General features: G+C 48.4%; 2 protein-coding genes and 1 long non-coding RNA gene across 3 annotated transcripts in view; 2 read left to right on the forward strand and 1 right to left on the reverse strand.

Moving 5' to 3' along the window:
• The window catches only part of LOC103692519 (60S ribosomal protein L9 pseudogene), a 1,198,372-nt gene that overhangs the window by 407,674 nt on the left and 771,148 nt on the right, over positions 1-19,550 (forward strand). The window lies entirely within an intron of this gene.
• Positions 5,458-8,437, reverse strand: LOC102550246 (uncharacterized). The gene is made up of 2 exons (XR_354400.4): positions 8,298-8,437; positions 5,458-6,904 (listed from the first exon to the last, which is right to left on the reverse strand). It is a non-coding gene; the product is annotated as an uncharacterized LOC102550246 (long non-coding RNA).
• The window catches only part of Dhrs3 (dehydrogenase/reductase 3), a 33,803-nt gene continuing 23,686 nt past the window's right edge, over positions 9,434-19,550 (forward strand). Inside the window, exon 1 of the mRNA NM_001037199.3 lies at positions 9,434-9,927. Coding sequence (NP_001032276.3) covers positions 9,733-9,927 — 195 coding nt within the window. The 5' untranslated portion in view covers positions 9,434-9,732. The remainder of the gene's footprint in view (positions 9,928-19,550) is intronic.

Here is a 19,550-nt window from a genome sequence, read left to right on the forward strand (position 1 = left end):
GGTCCAAAACATACAGGAAATCCAGGACTCAATGAGAAGATCAAACCTAAGGATAATAGGTATAGAAGAGAGTGAAGACTCCCAGCTCAAAGGACCAGTAAATATCTTCAACAAAATCATAGAAGAAAACTTCCCTAACCTAAAAAAAGAGATACCCATAGGCATACAAGAAGCCTACAGAACTCCAAATAGATTGGACCAGAAAAGAAACACCTCCCGTCACATAATTGTCAAAACACCAAACGCACAAAATAAAGAAAGAATATTAAAAGCAGTAAGGGAAAAAGGTCAAGTAACATATAAAGGCAGACCTATCAGAATCACACTAGACTTTTCGCCAGAAACTATGAAGGCCAGAAGATCCTGGACAGATGTCATACAGACCCTAAGAGAACACAAATGCCAGCCCAGGTTACTGTATCCTGCAAAACTCTCAATTAACATTGATGGAGAAACCAAGATATTCCATGACAAAACCAAATTTACACAATATCTTTCTACAAATCCAGCACTACAAAGGATAATAAATGGTAAAGGCCAACATAAGGAGGCAAGCTATACCCTAGAAGAAGCAAGAAACTAATCGTCTTGGCAACAAAACAAAGAGAATGAAAGCACACAAACATAACCTCACATCCAAATATGAATATAACAGGAAGCAATAATCACTATTCCTTAATATCTCTCAACATCAATGGCCTCAACTCCCCAATAAAAAGACATAGATTAACAAACTGGATACGCAATGAGGACCCTGCATTCTGCTGCCTACAGGAAACACACCTCAGAGACAAAGACAGACACTACCTCAGAGTGAAAGGCTGGAAAACAACTTTCCAAGCAAATGGTCAGAAGAAGCAAGCTGGAGTAGCCATTCTAATATCAAATAAAATCAATTTTCAATTAAAAGTCATCAAAAAAGATAAGGAAGGACACTTCATATTCATCAAAGGAAAAATCCACCAAGATGAACTCTCAATCCTCATCTTCGATTGGTTTATATACAAGTGTGCAATTTCTAGGCTTGAAAGTAAAATGATGCTATCTGGTGCTGGATAGAGGAGCCTTATTTTTTATTATGGCAGCTTGCTATTTTTGTAACATGGTGATTTGGTTGAACACAATAAAGTACAGTAGTAACTGATCTCCCCCTCTTCCTGGATGAGTGAGGAGATGATTAAATGTTGATGTCAGCATCCATGAGCATATTCAGATGAGCTTCTGCTTCTGTTGAAAAGGATGCTGTGTTTGATTGTGGTCCGAAGCTTTGGAGCACTACTTGGCATCTCCTTCCTTGGAGGTGTCACTGTTTAAACATAACAGATTTGATAGCTTGTTGGTAAGGTGAGGTCCAGCTTGTCTCCACTAGGTCATCTTCATGTGAATCCGGTGGTTATACGGTTTTGTTCTAGGGATATTTCATTTTTTTAATAACGGTTTTAGCTGACATTCATGGAGAGAATGAATCCTTAGAAGTGTGCCACTAGTGAAAGGAAATCCTGTCTAGAGTATGTTTCTTTACAAAGCTGTGTCACACCATCCTTTGGGCCCTCTGCTGGAAAAGTAGAATAAGGTCTCAAATAATGCCTTTTAAATTGTATCCTCTAGTATTATAGATGTAGGACAGTACTGTATCATACCTCTGTGGATGTAAAATAGCTTGTACCTGCTTTATGATACGTAGTAGTGACCGTGCTTTATCAGAGCTGTTTTTTTTTTGTTGTTGTTGTTTTTTGTTTTTTTTTTATCAGAGCTGTTTTTAATGATATTGCTCAGAATGTTTTCTTTCCAGATGATGATTGAGAAGCTAATTTAAAAAAAAATGGTGCCAGGTACGACAAGAGTAACAGAACTGTGCTGTTTTCTCGGGTTTAGTTTTTTTCCTTTTTTTTTTTTTAATGGAGTGTGCTGGATGTCTCTACAGTTTTGTTCAGATGACTGCAGAACCTGGAAAAGCTGTTGCTGCTGTTGATGCATAACACACTGCTATTATTGGTCTTTTTATATAAATATAAATATATATATATACAGATATATAATTTGAATTTTTTGAAACTTTACCTGTGCTGTCAACTTTCGAAAAAAGTATCCCCGTTTACTGTGTTGAGTTGGCACTGTACAGAAATTAACAGCCATATTGGTCTAGAAATGTTGAACTTAAGTTTTTTCCATTTGTACAGGGGTAACACACTGTATTAAATATGTAAGGTCTTATATACGTGGGTTTGATTACAAAAACTAATAAAGTATTCTCTAAATTAAAAAAAAAAAGTTTGTAAGTAACCACGTTACTACAAAGGCAGAAGATTTCATGTATCCCAGGCTGGCCTCAAATTTGTTACATAGACAAGGATGTCCTTGAACTTCTGATCCTCCTGTCTCTACATCCCCAATACCACTGTTCCTGGTTTGTGTAGTGCTAGGTATCGACCGGTGCATGCTAGGCAAGCACTCTACTAACTGAGCCATATCCCCAGCATTCAATTATGTTTATGATGATGTCGGCTGTCAATGGCAAAGCTGTGCTTTTGATCCATTCCTTCATGACAATAGTCTCACAAGCACTGATACAGACTGCAGGATCCCAGCCTCCAGAATACCAGCTCTTTACACCCGTGTTCCCATTCCCATCATTCAAACCTACACGATGTGGAGAAGTGACTCCTCTCCCCTGACCTCTGTAGCTTTGTCTGCTAAAGGCGTGTGCGCTCACATCTCAGCAGTAGACTGCATGGCAACTATGCAAAGCAATGGAGTCTGTGTTTGGAATCTACTCAAGCAAGTTGTTCTCTGACCTTCAAGTGCATGCCATGGCACACATGTGTGTGTTCACACACACACACACACACACACACACACACACACACACATACAAATACAATCTAAAACAATGCTTATACATACACCCTCATATTTGTCTGCTCTTTGTGTTCATTATTATTTTGGGTTGGGTTGGGTTTTGGCGTGTGTGTGTGTGTGTGTGTGTGTGTGTGTGTGTGTGTGTGTGTGTGTAATTAGAACGAATCTACTCAGAAGCAGAAGTGGCCAGAGTCTTTTCAGTGACAGAGTGGCAGTGAATGGAGTCACAGCTGGCAGCAGCACCTCTAATTGCCGTACCCACTGGCAGGCAGCAGGCCAGACACAGCTAAAGAAACAAACGGCCAAGTGCCACGGTGGAGCCTGTGCGCCCCACAGAAAACAGAAACAAAGCTCTGCCTCTGGCCAGAGAACACTCATGTTTGTGTTCACAGGAAGTCTCCAGACACACCAATTGTCAGGAAGCAACAAGCTTAGGCTCAGCACCCAAAGCAGCTCCTGCAGGTCAAACGAGCCTTATGTTGCCACTGGCAAATCTGGGGCCATAGGGAAACTACTGTTGGCCTCTGCACCCTCATCCATTAGGAAGGAGTAAGTGAGATGTGAACTTTGAGAAATGAGAACGGCATCTGGGGCACAAGAGATGCTTTCAAAATGTTTGCACCCGCTGGGTCTTTTTTTAAGAGTTCTTTTATCATTTTGAATTTTGTATTTTTTAATATTTATTTCCATGTGCACTTGAGTGCACACACATGGAGGCCAGAGGACAACTTGCAGAAGTTGGTTCTCCTTTTAGACGAGGTTTCACTTTGCAGCTCAGGCTGGTCCTGAACTTAGGATCCTTTTTCTGCCAACCTCTGGAGTACAGGAATACAGGTAGGGATGGAAACCAGAGCCTCACATGTTACACAAGTGCTTTATTACTGAGCTCCACCTATCCCTAGTCGGATAGCCAAGGAGGCCAGAAGAGGGCATAGGATCCCCTCGAACTGGAGTTACAAACAACCACGAACTGACATGGATACACCAACTCTCCCACCACCTCCCTGTTTCTGACACATCTCCAGCCTTGTCTGTGGCCATGCTTACCTGTCTCTGGCATCTAGAACTCTATCTGCCCCTGTGTGTCAGCTCATCCAGGCCTGAGACCTGAGCAACACAATGTAAGTCTTAGCCTAGGTACAGTATGGGGTGAGAGTATAGTTGTATGAAAAATACCCACCTGTGTGCTCAGGGCCCTGGCGGTTAGAGGTACTGAGTGGGATCAAAGGAGCCAGTCTACCTGCTTCTCCTTTCTCTAGCCCTAGCAGCCAGGCCTGGACAAAGGGGAAAGAGTGCTGTCGACAGATGTTCTATATTAGAAGAGGAGGTGTTTTATAGAGGGGTTTGAAATAGTCTGGGGGCTTTGCAGACTACTTTCCTGTATCCTGAAGGAGCCACACACACCCTCCCCACAGGGGCCTCCACCCATCCAAAGTCTGCCTCTCCTTGTTTCCTTTGGCCTGGCAAGCTGCCTAGGCTGATTGCCTCGTACAGCTCACGTGCCCCAGACATCCACCAATTGGGAAGACCCTCTAGACCACAAACCTTCAAACTTTTCAGCCTAGAACTCACTATTGACCCGGGGCAGACCTCAAACCTATGATCCTCCTGCCTCTGTCCCCTGAATTACCGGTGTGTATACCGCATCCAGCTCAATGTAAACTTGGGTTCTCCACTAGAACAGATATTTTTTTCCAGACCCCATTCATTCAACTCCTCTGACTTGTTGTCTTCAGGGGATAGCTCTGTGTATCTGGTGTGTGTGTGTGTGTGTGTGTGTGTGTGTGTGTGTGTGTGTGTGTGTGTGTGTGCATGTGTGTATGTGTCTGTCTGTATGTCTCGATCTCTGTCTATGTCTTTCTGTCTATCTATCTCTGTGTATCTGATGTGTATGCATGTGTATGTATGTGTATACTGAACATTTCAAACTCTGTTCCAGACTAAAGAGCTGAACCAGGCTGGGAGCTCAGTAATAGATCCCTTGCCCTGGCCACACCCTGGCTTCCATCCCCAAAACTGCAAAAAATGAAGGAACCGGAGATGGGTGAGGGGGCAGAGTAGCTCAGTAGTGGGTACCAGTATTGGCTTCTAAGATACAACTTCCCAGATGCCAGTCCCTTTGGAGGGAAGGGAGCACTGCAGGTCGCCGAGCTCATTGCTCCAGCTGTCTGACTGTAGCATGGAGTTACCCTGACACTGAACAAGGCTTGAGGCCTGCCCTGCTATGTCTTAGAGGATCCTTGAAGGCTCAGTTGCAATGGCGACAACGCTTGGTGCTGGGTGGAAAACAGAGCAGGCTCTGTGGTCAGTAAGCCGCTATCTCCCTCAGGACCATGTAAAGCTGACTCGTTAGGTAGTCCTCCGCCTTGTCTGAGTGCGCAAGCTCACTCATGGGAGTGACTGGCTAGCTGCCAAGCAAGGATCCACCCACCAGCTGGCCCCGCCCACTTCCACCCGCTGTCCTGGGACTATAGGAGCACGTGGCCACATCTATCTTTTTACATTGATCCTGAGAACCAAACCTCAGGTCCTCATGCTTGCACAGTGTCGTAATTAGGTTTTCTTTTGCTGTGATGAAATATCATAACCAAAAGCAACTTGGAGAAGAAAGGGTTTATTTCACGTCTACTTCTACATCATAGACTATCATCAAAGGAAGTTAGGACAGGACCCTAGAGGCAGGAGCTGATACAGAGTCCGTGGAGTGGGGCTACTTAGTACTGGCTTGCTCTCTATGGCTTGCTCAGCCTGCTATCTTATAGCATCCAAGACCACCAGCCCAGGGATGGCACCACCCACAAGGAGCTGGACCCTCCCACATCAATCAGCCTACAGCCTGATACTACGGAGATGATTTCTCCATTAAATTCTCTTTCTCTCAGATGACTCCAGTTTGTGTCAAGTTGGCACACACAGCAAGTGCTGTTACCCACCAAGAAACATCTCCCCAGTCCCTAGACAGCCTACGTAAGGCCAGCAACCTCTTTTCACTGTCCTTAATTGCAAACCAGCAAAGTTGGAAGGCAGCTCAGCCACAAGGTTAAAACTGGCCCTACAGGAGGGTTGTTTCTTGCACCTCCCCAGCTGTGCCCAGCCCCAGCAGGGCTGAGTCATGGAAAAGTTAGTTCTGCTCACTTCTCCCATCAAGCCCACAAAGGCTCCTTTCACGTTGTCAGCAGAGAAATGAAAAAAGTATGGGGCCCTCCGCCCAAGGCTGGGCTGCAAAATTTCAAACTTCCCTCTAGAGTCAGACGCTGTACCTCCTGTGTCAAGAAAGCAGAATGGACAAATAGCACATATCTCATACTACAGTGTTCTTATTGGAACCAGCCTACTTAACTGTGCATCCCTACCCTAGTGCTCCTCCATCCCTGTCTTCCTAGGAACTGAGGTGTGGGGAGGGGGCTGGATAGAGACAGTTACAGCTCATCTCTGGAAAGCTGATGCTGGAGGAAGCCTTAAGCTCACAGACACCAGGCCCGCAAAATCCACGTCCTGACAGTAGACCAAGTAGAAACAGGGCCATTCCTTATCCTAGACCAGACCCCTGGATCTGACAGTCCCTTTTGGAATTGCCTGGCAGGTTTTTGTTTGGTTGTTTGTTGAAGGGGTTGTTTTTCTTCTATTTTGAGTTGTTGTTGTTGTTGTTGTCGTCGTCGTCGTCGTCGTTGCTCCCCTCTGACTCCAGCTCAGACCCAACAGGGAGCAACCTGAACGAGTTACTTATATCTGTTGGGCCCAACTTCCTTTTTGCGTTGAGAGGGCATGTGACACCCACCTCCCCAGACCATTCAGGAAATTAGGGCACCTGTGAAAGTCCATTGGGGTTCGCAGTGTGTCTTTCCACCTCTGTCCCAAACACACACCTATGGGGACATGGACGGGGGTCGGTCCTGGTCACTCAGCTGGTCTGGCATCTGAAGCGAATGGGATGAATATGTGTCGTTCTTTGACTGGATGGATCTCTGGGTGTTAGTGACCTTTGCTCTGAAAGGAGGCTGTGATCTTTACAAGTCCTTAGCTTTACAAGGCTTGGGGTGTTCGCCTTAAATGGAGAGAGAGAAAGGCTCATTAGCCCCACCAGGGTGTTGAAAACTCTAGAAGCTTAGAGGTGCAGTGTTCCATATTAGCCACTAGGTGTCTCCAAGGATAAAAGATGAGTGCAGAAGCGCTGCAGAGTTTTGGGGTCTCCTCTAGTCTCCTACAGAGGCCTTAGCAACTACTGGGCGCCAAGAGTCTGACTCTCCCTGGCTGCCGTTTCTTTCCTGTTGTTTTATAGACCTGGAAGATGGGGAGAAATGGCCACCATGGTGGGGTGGGATCTAATGAAGGCAATGGCCGGCCCTTCGGACAGTCCTTTAAAAAGAAGAATGGAGCCTGCGGGGACTCTTCACTGCAGTCCTTGGCCAAGCCTGTCCTCCACCTCTCTCTTGCCTTCTTGCCAGAGTGGGGTGGGATAGGAAGAGAAATTAGGTCTGGATTGAATCCCTCCCTCCTGTACTTCCTGGCTGGGTAACCTGGGAAATGGGATGACAAAGTCCCCAAAGTGAGGTCAGCTAGAGGGCGGAATGTCAGACCAGATCACGGGAGAGTGGCTTCCTAGCCCCTTCATCCCTTTTGCTTCCACCAAAAACCGGGAGTTCTCAGGCCAACTTCTCCCCAAAACTACAGTAGTTGACAAAAGAGGAGGTGATCTCCACCACCTTCCCAAATCTGTACTTCTCAAAGGGATTTGTTCACACCCAGGCAGGGAATAGTAAAAGCACAGTTAGTTCCTTGTGCACCCAGGGCCTGCTGGATCAGTCTTTGGGGCTGAGGCCCAGGAGTCCCAGCCTGAACACGTCTAGGGCTGGAAAGGGCTGCCCCAGATTACAGGGCAGGCTCCCTGGCTGTCTCTCCCTCTCCCGCCCAGAGATGTGCAGAGGGGGCGGGCGGCAAGTCTCATCAGCACTTTTAACTGGGCCTGCTTCTCTGACTCACCTCCTAGACTTCCCGCAACAGGCAAGTCTAAATAGCTGGGTCCCTCCCTCCCAACAGGGAGACGTTCTTGCAAGGGGTGGGCAAGAGGTTACAAGGTGGGTGTCTAACAGGTCTGTGAAGGAAGGGCACCCAGAGAGGGGGCGAACTGAACAGTGGCATAGGTCTGAAGACGTGTTATTTACAGGCTTTTGTTATTAAGGAAATTGCTGTCAGTCAAGGTAATTCTAGCCCAGATAAGCAATAAATATGCTCCCAGCTAATCTTATGGGGATTTTATTGGCACCTGGGGTTAGAGGTTCCTTTACCCGGCTCCCCTTTCTCTCAAAGCAAAAATCCTGCTTCCAAGAGGTCCCTCTACTGCAACGTGAGAGACTTCACGTTGACACAACTTCAGATGCACACTCTTTGAAGGAAAAGGGGAATCAAGCGATGATGAAACGTTAACTTCCTGGTCCTACCTGGAGGCAGGAGGATGACCAAGTGACCTGAAATGAACCCTTGGCGACCCAATTGCAAGTTTCCCCTCGGCTTGCCCCGCCGCTCTGGGGTGGTCACCTGGCCCAGGCTGGGAGGAATGTCTGATCCTGTAAGCTGGCTTGCCTGAGTTGGTTGCGGCGTGTTCGAGTTCCGGCTGCGAGCCCTCGGGGACTAGGGCAGCAAGTCCCAGCTTGCAGAAAAGAGAAGCAAGTCCCAGGAGAGTGCAAGACGCAGCGAGACCGGGTGCGCGCCCAGGCGCGTGCCCCGCCACAGCGCAGGGGGAGGGGAAGTCGCCGCAGCCACTCAGAGGCACGGTAGTGAAGCCTCCCAACAACTTTAACTGTCAATCAGACTTAATGGGGTATTAAAAAAAAAAAAAAAAAGGAGGGGGCGCCCTTTAGGTCCTCCCCGCAGCTGCCCCGCGAACGAAGTAATACGGCGGTGCAAACTAGGACGTCCTATCCACGAGTGCTCCACAGTCCGGGCTCGTCCAAGTTGGAAAGAACAAAAAAGAAGGCAATAAATACTAAAGGGGAGGGGGGAAGAAAGAGGGAGCCACACCGAGCGGCAACTCCCAGCCCGGGCTGCAAGAGAGGGAGGAGAGAGCCCGAGAGAGCGGGCGCGCGCGAGGGCGAGCTGTGCACGGGAAGAAACTGACACCCGGACCCCCCACTTCTCCTGCACGGTGCTGGCAATCAGATCGCGTTTAAGCAATTTCCTGAGCCCAAGAATAGCAATGAGTCGGGAGACTTTCGCGGACTGAAATTGGGAGCTGCAATCACTCCCCAGGTTTTGTGTGTGGTGTTTTTGTGTGTGGTTTTTTAGGTTTTTTTTTTTTTCCATCCTTTCTTTTTCTGGAGAAAGTTGGAGGGGGCGCTACAATTGGGAAACAGCTTTTTTGTTTGTTTGTTTTTTTAATCTTGCACTTTGAAACCGCGGACTGTAGCTGTGTGCGCGCTTGTGGTTGGTGCTTTTTTTTTTTCCGTCCCTGGCCTTGCCTAAACTCCTCTGTCGGTCTGTAAACATTACCTGTGAATTTCCCGGCCGAAAGGCTGTTGGGGGCAAGAAACTTCTTGTTAAAACTTCCCACCCCTGGACTCCCCTCCGCCCCTCTCACCGTCCCAATCTTCTGAGACGCTTTTTTCCTCTCAACCAGAGCAGAGTTTTTTGTTTTTTGTTTTTTTTCTTTTTCTTGTTCTTCTTTTTCCCCCCATTTTTCCTCGCCCAGTCCTTTGCATCTGGAAAGAGATCAGTTCAAGGTTGGCCAGGTGGGACGCCTCTTTTTCTTTATTTAGTTTATTATTGTTTGGGGGTGTTTCTTTCTTTCCTTTTTTAATTCCTGTTTTGCTTAGTCCGGGGAGTTTTGTCCACCGCCTCCTACCTCCTCCCCCTGTGCCCGGCTCCGCCGCGCGGAGGATGGTGTGGAAATGGCTGGGCGCGCTGGTAGTGCTCCCTCTGCAAATGATCTATCTGGTAACCAAAGCAGCCGTGGGACTGGTGTTGCCCCCCAAGCTTCGGGACTTGTCGCGGGAGTCAGTCCTCATCACCGGCGGTGGGAGAGGCATCGGACGCCACCTCGCTCGGGAGTTCGCAGAGCGTGGCGCCAGAAAGGTACACGGCGTGGGGGCGGGGTGGCACTGCGACACCTGGAAGTGGGCTCTGAGGGTAAAGGGACTCTGGCTTGCGAGGAGGGGGAGGCGGTCGTGGGGGGTGCTCCCACCTGCTGCGGGTGCGGAAACCAGCGCCAACCATCTGAAAGTCTTAGGCCACCCACTCCTCGCATCACCTGGGACTGCGAAGCAAGTCGGTTTCAACCTTCGTAAATTTCCCGGGCACCGGACACTCTGTTTTGGCAGGCCCTGAGCTGCTTGGCTCCCCCAGGATTGGTATCTCGGTGGCTATTTACCCCTACCAACTACCACACCTCGGATACCCACAGATTCTGCCGCATAACTCCCTAAGGTGTAGTACCTCCCCCCCCCCCCCCGCGCGCCCTCTCTCTCTCTTTGCGGGTACCCTGCTGAGAGCGGTGTGTGCGCGCCCCTGGGTAGAGCTGGAAGCCAAGCCGCCTGCTAGCTTGCGCTTGGTATTTTGCTTGGCAACTCGCTGGCTAGTCCCAAGCTGAGAGGTTGCGCTCTGCAGGGACATAGAGGGGGTACTCGGTTCAGATTTGTAAAGGAGGGAGTTGACGTGGATGGTCTATCCCGGCTGAAAGACTGGGAGGCCCAGGTCCTTAAAATCCTGAAAGAGGAGTAGGGGGGAACCAGCCCCTGATAAAGAGCCCTTGTCCTCACCTTCAACCTTGACCCCCCCCCCACACTGGATTGGAAGGTAGCACTGTGCCCCACTGACCACTTCCTCTTATTATGTGGGTGACGCCAGTTCCCCTTGCTCCAGATTTTGGAGACGTGGTGTAGCAGTGTATTGGAGGGAGAGCCAGCTGTCACCCAACTTGCAACTGCAGACCAAGCTGACTCACCCAGTGGCAAGAGCAATGGAGAGGGATTTGAGGCCGGCAGGCCGGACTGTCTGCAGCCGGCCCGCGAGGCCCGCGAAGACGAAGAACAAACTAGGGAATTAGTTTGAAATTTAAACTGTTGCTAAGGAGGGGGGTGGGAGGACCAGGCTAGCCAGCTGATCTGACATGGAGCCGCATACCTTGGGGATTAGAGTAAACACGCTCTGTGGAAAGCCAAACCTTCATGTAATTCCAGGTTGCTTTTGTTTTGTTAAATACCGCCCTGAGATTTACAATTCCTTTGGTGGCTGGGACTGAACTTTGGAGTCTGAACCTTCATCCAAAGCTGATTGCCCATTAACTCTCCCCTGGCCAGGCTGTTCTAGCACAGCTGGGGCCGGGGTCCTCCAGCTGTCCAGGGCTCCTGAATCTCCTTGGGTGGTTTGGACAGCTGTTTAACCTTGCCTTTGGAAGGGGAGTTCAGAAGTGTTTTTAACCCTTGGAGTTGCTGGGAAATAAGGGTTGTTCTCACCAGTTTCTCTTCTGGGGAGGGGGGGTGCAGAGTAGGGTCTCCGTGGAACTCTTCCAAAGCTCTTTGTTGGGGGGATACCAAGAAGACAGAGAAGGGGACCCTCTTCAAGGGGATACTTGGGGACTGTTGCTTATGCTTGACACAGTGTGTGTCTCCGTTGCCTGAATCTTCCAGCTGGCTCTGGTCCTGCCGCTCTTCCACTGTGCTTGTGGCAGACTGCAGTAGCTTATGAGAAAGGCTTTGTCAATCTGGAAAAACTTGACCGACTGTAAACAATCCTAAATTAAAGGCAGAAGTAGGCTGGCTGGGGGGGAGGGGGCATGAGTGCCGAGTGGATCCGACAGGTTCATACGCTGGAAGGCACAACCCCACCTATCTTGGAAAAGACAAGCTTTTCCAGGGAATGAGCCCAGGCTGATGAGAAATAGGCCTTTAATTGGTGGCACAGTCACCCAAAAGAAAACCGGGGTGGGGGGGACTCCTGATGCCATTCACTTGGCTGGAAGAATAACCCCCACCCTCCCAGAGCTCCCTGGAATTATAACCATGTGCAGTTACTGGAGCCACTGCATTCAGTAAGTCTTTTTCCAGGTCTTTCCGTGGGAAGGGGGACTCCTATCCTCTTAGCTGAGTGCAACTGGGGCCAGTGTAGGGACAACCCCCAGACCCAGGAGTGTTTAGGGCCCTGTAGGCTTGACAACAAAGGGTTGAATGCTATGGGGGTTGGAAGTTTGCAGTTAAGTTGATTGGGGGCACAGGTGTGAATTAGGCACTGGGGGTTGGCCTAGGAGTGTGGGAGGAAGCCAGGAGAGGTCAGTGGTGTCCCAGGTGTGAAGAGGTAGTCACCAGCACCAGCCTTGGGGAAAGTAGAGGCTGCCACTGAGAGAGATCCCTGCCTGGATTCTGCTGAGATTGAGTCTATGAGAGATCCCCTAAATGGAGAAAGAAAAAAGGCTCAGAGCCTTCTTCAAACAGCTGGCTGGCATGTCCAAGAGGGATAGCCCAATTTCCCATAATGACCTTGAGTTAAATAGGATATTTGTAGACCATGGGGAGCCTTGGACTACAAAGCTGACCCAAATAAAGGGTTTCTAAAAAAAAAAAAAAAAAAGATTTATTTCATTTGTGTGTGTGTGTGTGTGTGTGTGTGTGTGTGCATGCACGCGCACACACAGAGACAGGTGCTTGTAAAAGGCAGAGGTATGATCCCCTAGAGCTAGAGTTATAGCCTGGTGTGGGTGCTCAGAACTGAACTCTGGTCCTCTGAAAGAACAGCATATGCTCTTAACCACTGAGCTATCCCTCTGGCCCTTAACAGTGTCTTAAGGAACACTGATGTCTGGAATTCAAAAGTTCTCTTATCACAAAACAGCTCTCCCTACCCACAAGATACCAAGATGAGCAGAGACGGAAACAGTAAACCTTAAGGACTCAGGGGCAACGTTGTTCTTGTTGGTTCTGAGCAAAACTCTTTTTTATTTTGCTGTGCCCCCATAATTGCTCCCCACAGAACAGTCAAAACTCAGGCCCATCCTCGATGTCTGTAGGTTTAGCAAGGTTCTAACAGGAGCTCTTGATTGAAGCAGAAGGAAGATATATGGGGGAGGGGGATTGTTTGGTAGAATTTGGATATCCCACCTGTTGGTCCAGCTAGAGGTAAGCATCCACATACCATGACTGAATTCCTACAGAAGCAAGAGTACCGGGTCACATATCTCCACGGAGGGCCCAAGGTCCTATTTCAGGGAGGCAGTATAAGAAGCAGCCAGAGTTGCATCTGCCTCTGTATTAGTGCATTTCTAGTACGTGTGAGCATGAAGCAGACAGCCAGGGAGGGCCTGGCCTTCAGGTCCATTGGTAAGTTTTGTTCTATTCCCTTCCTTCCTGTGGCCTCCTTCCTACTAAAGTGGCTCATCCTCCCCATTGCCTTGACTTCAGACCCAGTTCAAAGCCTACCCATGGCATCCGGCAGGTGAGGACAGCACAGCTCTGGGCTGGCAGCAGAGATATAAGGCAGGTAGAGATTTACCACACCTCGACGGTACAGCAAAGGCACAAATTAGTACGTGGCAGCTTCCAGTGGCCTTCGCCATAGCCACACACCAAGTAAGTAACTTGTGACAGGTGACGTGTAGAGAATCGGAAGGAACTGGACCTTGTCAGTGGTTGTCTTAGTCTTTCCTGCTAGTCATCAGACCGCTCTGACTGAAGAATGTAAGGTTTGGGAGACACACTGTCCCCCCATTCATAGTACACTCCACACCCACTTCCAGCCCCTTCAACAGCCCCTAGCTCGCCACCAACCACACACTTTGAGAAAGCAGTCTCTGCACTTATAAGAAAAAAAGTGTCCTTCTACCTAGGAAAGGGGTCTGGTTGACACAGTCCTTATAAGTCATCCCTAAAGCCACGCTGCTACTGTCAGAGTCCTTCACAGTTGATGGGTTTCTCCCTTGGAGATTTTCAGGTTGGTGACATGTCTCAGCAGTTAAGGGGGAACTGATTGTTCTTCCAGAGGACCTAGGTTCGATTCCCAGCATCGACATGGCAACTCACAACTGTCTGGAACTCCAGTTTTAGGGGATCTGACGCCCTCTTCTGGACTCTGCAGGCACTGCTGCGTGTAGTGCACCCGCATGCGGACAAAACATAAACAAATCTCAAAAGGGGGAAGTGGTTGCTGCCAACACTTAGAAGACAGCATGCCCTCACCAGGACCTAGGGCGGTTACGGCTTGCCTTTACCAGGTTTTTCAGGGTACAGTAGGGAAGTATAAGTAGCCAAGCTCATGTTCACAGCCTTCACCCTCAGGTTTAATGTTAACATACTGTGCGTTTCTAGAAATGCATGCTGACATCTACTTGGGCTCCTGGGTCCTGGTGATACTTTGAACTGTAAGGCTGGCTGTAATCATCTGTGTAACTGGTGGTGTGAATGGCTGAGGTCATGTGCCTGATTATGGTCATAAGCATGTCTGTCATTGTGCACAACAGTCATCCCACCCAGGGCTGTAACACTGTAGGAGAGGGAAGGATGGCACGTGGCTGTGGCAACATCTGTAGTCCGGTGACACACATGCCCTTTTGCATCATTGTTTTGGGTGGACTTGAGGCATGTAGCTTGCGCCCAAGATGTAGATGAAGTTGGGACAAAGGCCCATCGTTGAACCCCTGATTCACAAACCCCAGTTTCACAGCCAGAGTTTCTCTTTCTGAGCCACATAATCTCAGCTCCACCCAACTGCCTCCCTCTGGGTCACAGAGAGGTCAGACAGGAGCTATTAAGTCCTGGGGCCTAATGTACAGAGGGCTCTGGAGAGGGAGTCTGAGGAACAGGGCAGGAGTCAACAGGATGCAGGCAGGATGTGGATAAGCCCACTTATTCAAAGAACCAAGCTGCATTTAAATACAATGGGCGGAATGCTTGCCAAAGGGTCAGACCAATTTTAAGTCAGGCTTGGCAACCCAGGCTTATAATTCAGGCATTTGAGAGGAGAAGCACAGAGATCAGGAGCTCAAGGCCAGCCTCTGCTGCATGCAGTTTTATTTTGTTTTGTCGTTGTTTTTCTTTTTTTATTTACTTATTTATTTTATATGTATGTGTGTGTGCAGGTGCCCTTGAAGGCCAGAAGAGGACTTTAGATCCCTTGAAGCTGAAGTTACAAGTGTTTGTGAATTTCCCTGTGTGGGTGCTGGCAACAGAACCCCAGTCCTCTACGAGAGCAGCAAGTGCTCTTAACTGCTGAGTCATCTCTCCAGCCCCCAGAGCAGGCACTGACTGAACAGGTTTGAGGCCATCTTTGGCTACATAAAGCTATCAGCCGTCCCCTAAAAAGGAGTGACCAGCTGGAGTAGAACACGAGAGATGCATGACCCACTGTTAAAGAATTGCTAGTGGGTTCTTAGGCCCAAAGTCTGGGTCCTGGACACCCTAGAAAGTTAGGATTATATGCCCCCAGCTGCATATGTAGCAGAGGATGGCCTTTTTGGGCACCAATGGGAGGAGAAGTCCTTGGTCCTGCCAAGGCTGAACCCCCCAGTGTAGGGGAATGTCAGGGTGGGGAGGCAGGAAGAGGGGGTAGTTGGAGAGGGGGCACACCCTTATAGAAAAAGGAGGAGGGGGATGGGATGGGGGCTTATGGACGGGAAACCTGGAAAGGGAATAACATTTGAAATGTAAATTTTAAAATATCCAAGAAAGAAAGAAAGAAAGAAAGAAAGAGAGAGAGAGAGAGAGAGAGAGAGAGAGAAAGAAAGAAAGAAAGAAAGAAAGAAAGAAAGAAAGAAAGAAAGAAAGAGAAAGAAAGAAAGTGAGGGTTGTCCACCTTTTCTCAATACATCAATTAAACAGACAATTACTAGCAAGTAAGCCCATCTTTGGGGTACTGTTATGGGGTTGACCTCTTAAGTAAGAACCAGGAATATACATAAGTAAGTCCTGGTCAAAAGTAAAAGAGGAGGGGGGATGTGCAAGTGTCTCTCTTTAGGTCATAGGATGAGCCCTCGCTCCCTCTTGCCAAATCTGAGACCACCAAGCTAGAGCCTCACACTAAGAAATGATCTATGACCTCTGAATCTGCAGGGAAAGAAAGGTCACTATGCAGGGAGAGACATTTTTGGAGCTTTCTGGAGGAATGTGACTACCATGGGGGATGCAGTAAAGCCCTACTTCTTCCTGGATGGTGACCCCATGGAAACTAGATTGTGGAGTCTCCCTTTAGTTATCTTTCTACTTTCAATGTATTAGCATCTCCCAGGATCACTTGTAGCTGGGGATGGAGGTGGGGTGGGTCTATTCTCCCCTACTCCACCTACTAGGAAATGCCAGTGGCTCCATTATGTTACTTTTACCATAGACCTGACCACCGCTATAGTTGTCTTGGCAACCAGGCCAAGGTATTTTCCACTCCAAGATGGGCAAGTAACTGTTGAAGGTATAAAGATTTGATCAAAAACTCATGGAAACCTTTAGGTACTTATGAACAAAATGAATGCCCATCCTTGGGCACAGTGAAAGCCAGGATGTGATGAGGAACCCATGATCCAGAGTCATGGGTCAACATGGCAGCTCACTATACTGTGTCTGCTGTTTGACAAGCCTGTACATCAAAATCCTTTGAGAAAGAAGAGGTCTTCCCAGGCTCTGGCTTTTCTTGCTGACTGGGTGTCTTTGGGTCTGGCATGGTGACTGATACTTGGTAGCACTTCGTGAATGACTATTGTCTGAATAGACGCAGGATCCACATTCCCTTGCTATTGAAAACTCATGTTTACTAAGAACCTACTACATGCCAAGGACTCTTCTAGTCACTTCATACATGCAGGGCCACTATCTCCTGATAGTAGCCTAGATTAGTCACTATTTTTGTTCTCACTACTGTGACAAAATACCTGACAAAAGCAGCCTTAAGGGGAAGAAGGGTTTCAGTGTGGGTCCTTCTAGCCCAATTAACATACCCAGATATTTCTCTACTGGGTTGACTGTAGATCCTATCAAACTGACAGCTAATGTTAACTGTCATACCTTCCAATGGGACTACCGTTGTCCTCTTCTGACAACCAAGACTATAAGAAAACACAACCTAAAGTCAGCCAGCTATGGGCCAAGATGCCTGAGTGTATAGCCCCAGTACTTATGTAAAGAGCTAAATGCAGTAGCTCACACTCATAATCCCAGCACTAGAGAGACAGACCTGCAAACTGTGAGGCTTGCTCAACAGCCAAGCTGGCTTACTTGGTAAGCTCCAGGCCAGTGAAAGTCCCTGTCAAAATAATAATAACGATAATAATAATAACAATAATAATAATAATAATAAATAAAAATGAAGTAGAGTTTGAAGAAGACAGCCAGTGTCATTTAACCTCTGGCCTCACATACACACACACACACACACACACACACACACACACACACACACACAATCATAGCTCCTAAAAGACCCCAGAGTGTCTGCCCCTAATAATACCTTTGCTGCCTCTCATCGCATGAAAGAAACTGTTCACAGCCTCCCCGGAAGGTACATAGTGTGTGTCTCTCACAGTGTGTGGTCTACCCTGGTCAGACAACAGCAGTGCCAGCTCCTTTGGTAGAGTTTGGAGGTGTCCTGACTATTCTAACAATTCTGGGATTGGGTACCTCAGATCTCGCTCCCATGCTCATAGAGTGATACTGAGCTCACCCTGCCCTTCCTGCTGCCTCACTCACCACCCTACCTTTATTAGGGAGACTTCCCCGGACATGAGGCTGCTCACACTGCTCCTTGATCATCCTCAGTAGAAACTACTAGAGGATACAGGCTTGCCTGTGTCAGCCTGTCGTCCTGGACTAGCCCAGTAGACTTTATCAGGTCATTTGCCGACACCCGTAGGCAAAAAGGGTGGAAGAGACTTCTCACTGTTGAGAGGAAACCTCTACATTCTCCAGAGTTAGTAGTTCAAAGGGCCAAAGTAAACAGCCACCAGAACGGCCCAGTGGCCATCTATGAACCTCCCGTGCAAACTTTGCAAAGGTGTAAAGTCACTATTACAGGCTAGTAGAAGAAGGCATTTGCTAGGTCAATGTCTGGAGCCATTTTTATGGGTGTGAGATCTGCTTTTCCTCTGGCAGTCTCAGGCCCTTGAGCAAGCAGTTCCGAGGTGGCACAGCCAGCTCCCCTTCCACCCCAGCACCTCACTCCCAGTCCCCCCACCCTCCACCCCACTCTCTTACAGCTCCTGTTAACTAGCACACAGTAGCCTACAGCCTGTCACTTGTCATAGACACACTGAAGGTCAGCATGTGGGTAGGGCAAGTCCGACCACAGAGGGCAACTTCACCTTCACGTGGGCAAATGGTGCCACCAGTCACACCCATGTGTGGCCCCATCCACCCTGGGCCCCACCTCCCATGGCCTCAGCTAGCAAAAACCTAGCAATCTGTCCTGCCTATCATAGTCACTTCCTGATGAACACACAATGGAGTGCTCAAAGACCTTAGGGATGGCAAAGCATAAGTTCTGCATGGGCTGGAGACTTTGCTCTCTTGGGGGTTTGCAAGTCCTTGGCTCTGGCACAACTATTGTCTTGCATCATGCATCATGCTTCTCAAAGAACAAGTATAATGAAGCAACTCGGATTTTGAGCTCAGGAATCAAGGACAGCAAAGTTCACAGGTGGACTCTCCTGTTTGCTCACCAAGTCACCCCTGGCAAGTTGCTAAACCTCCCTGACATTCACTTTCCTTCCCTGCCAAATGGAATTAAGTAAGATCATTTGTGTAAAGTTCAGAGCACAGGGTGAGTGATCAAAAAGTGTCGACCACAATGGCGAAGCGACAGGCCAGAGACTTTAAGGAAGGAACAGTTTGTGTCCTTTGAAAGGATGCCGATAGGTTGCCATGGGTTGTTAAGCTGTTGGTCCTGGTGGGGACCCATGGACCATGCCTTCCACTTGCGTGCCCAAGGTCATGCTACTGGTGCTCACAAACTCAGTGCTTTCAGAATAGGGTACACTGTCTCTAAAAGGGTTCTAGGGGTCAGAAGCCCAGCCTGGGACTCAACCGGACTAACTACAAGGTGTCAGAACTTTGTTCCTTCTGGAAGTTGCTTCCTTCCCCCTTCAAGCCCCCCTCTCTCACACACACATATGCCACTGCAGTCCTTAGTTATGACCCTTGTTCAGGCTACTCCTCCATTCCATGAATGTATCTCTGTCTTCCAAGCCTATCTGGAACTGCATCAGACTTTTCTGTCTCCCTCATCCATTCAGCAGGAGCCAAAACATAGACCCCTACACATCATACATGTTGAGCAGGCACTCTGCCACCTCTCTGTAGCCCCGGCCCTTCATTTGCCTGCTTCTTAAATTTATTTTCTCTTAAACTATGTGTATGTGAAAAAGGGGGTATGTGCATTTGAAGGCAGTACCCATGGAGGCAAAGATAGGGTGTCAGATCCCCTGGAGCTGCAGTTACAGGTGACCATGAGCCACCATGTGTGTGCTACAAACTGAACCTAGGTCCTTTGCAAGAGTAGTTTGAGCCGTTGACCATGACACTGTCTCTCCAGTCTTCCTTGCCTGCATTTAAGGCAGCCTGTGACTTTATGCAATAGCTTGAATAATCCAGGATTCTCCATCTGAAAACCATAGGGGTCAACACATTCAGTTCCCCGGAACTTTCACCCCCTTTCCCATGTAAAGTAGCATGTGCATAGTTCGGGGGATCCAAGATGACCCCTTGGGGGCTGGTTTCCTGTAATTCATTCCC

Source organism: Rattus norvegicus, chromosome 5 (genome assembly GCF_036323735.1).
Source record: "Rattus norvegicus strain BN/NHsdMcwi chromosome 5, GRCr8, whole genome shotgun sequence".
NCBI lineage: Eukaryota > Metazoa > Chordata > Mammalia > Rodentia > Muridae > Rattus > Rattus norvegicus.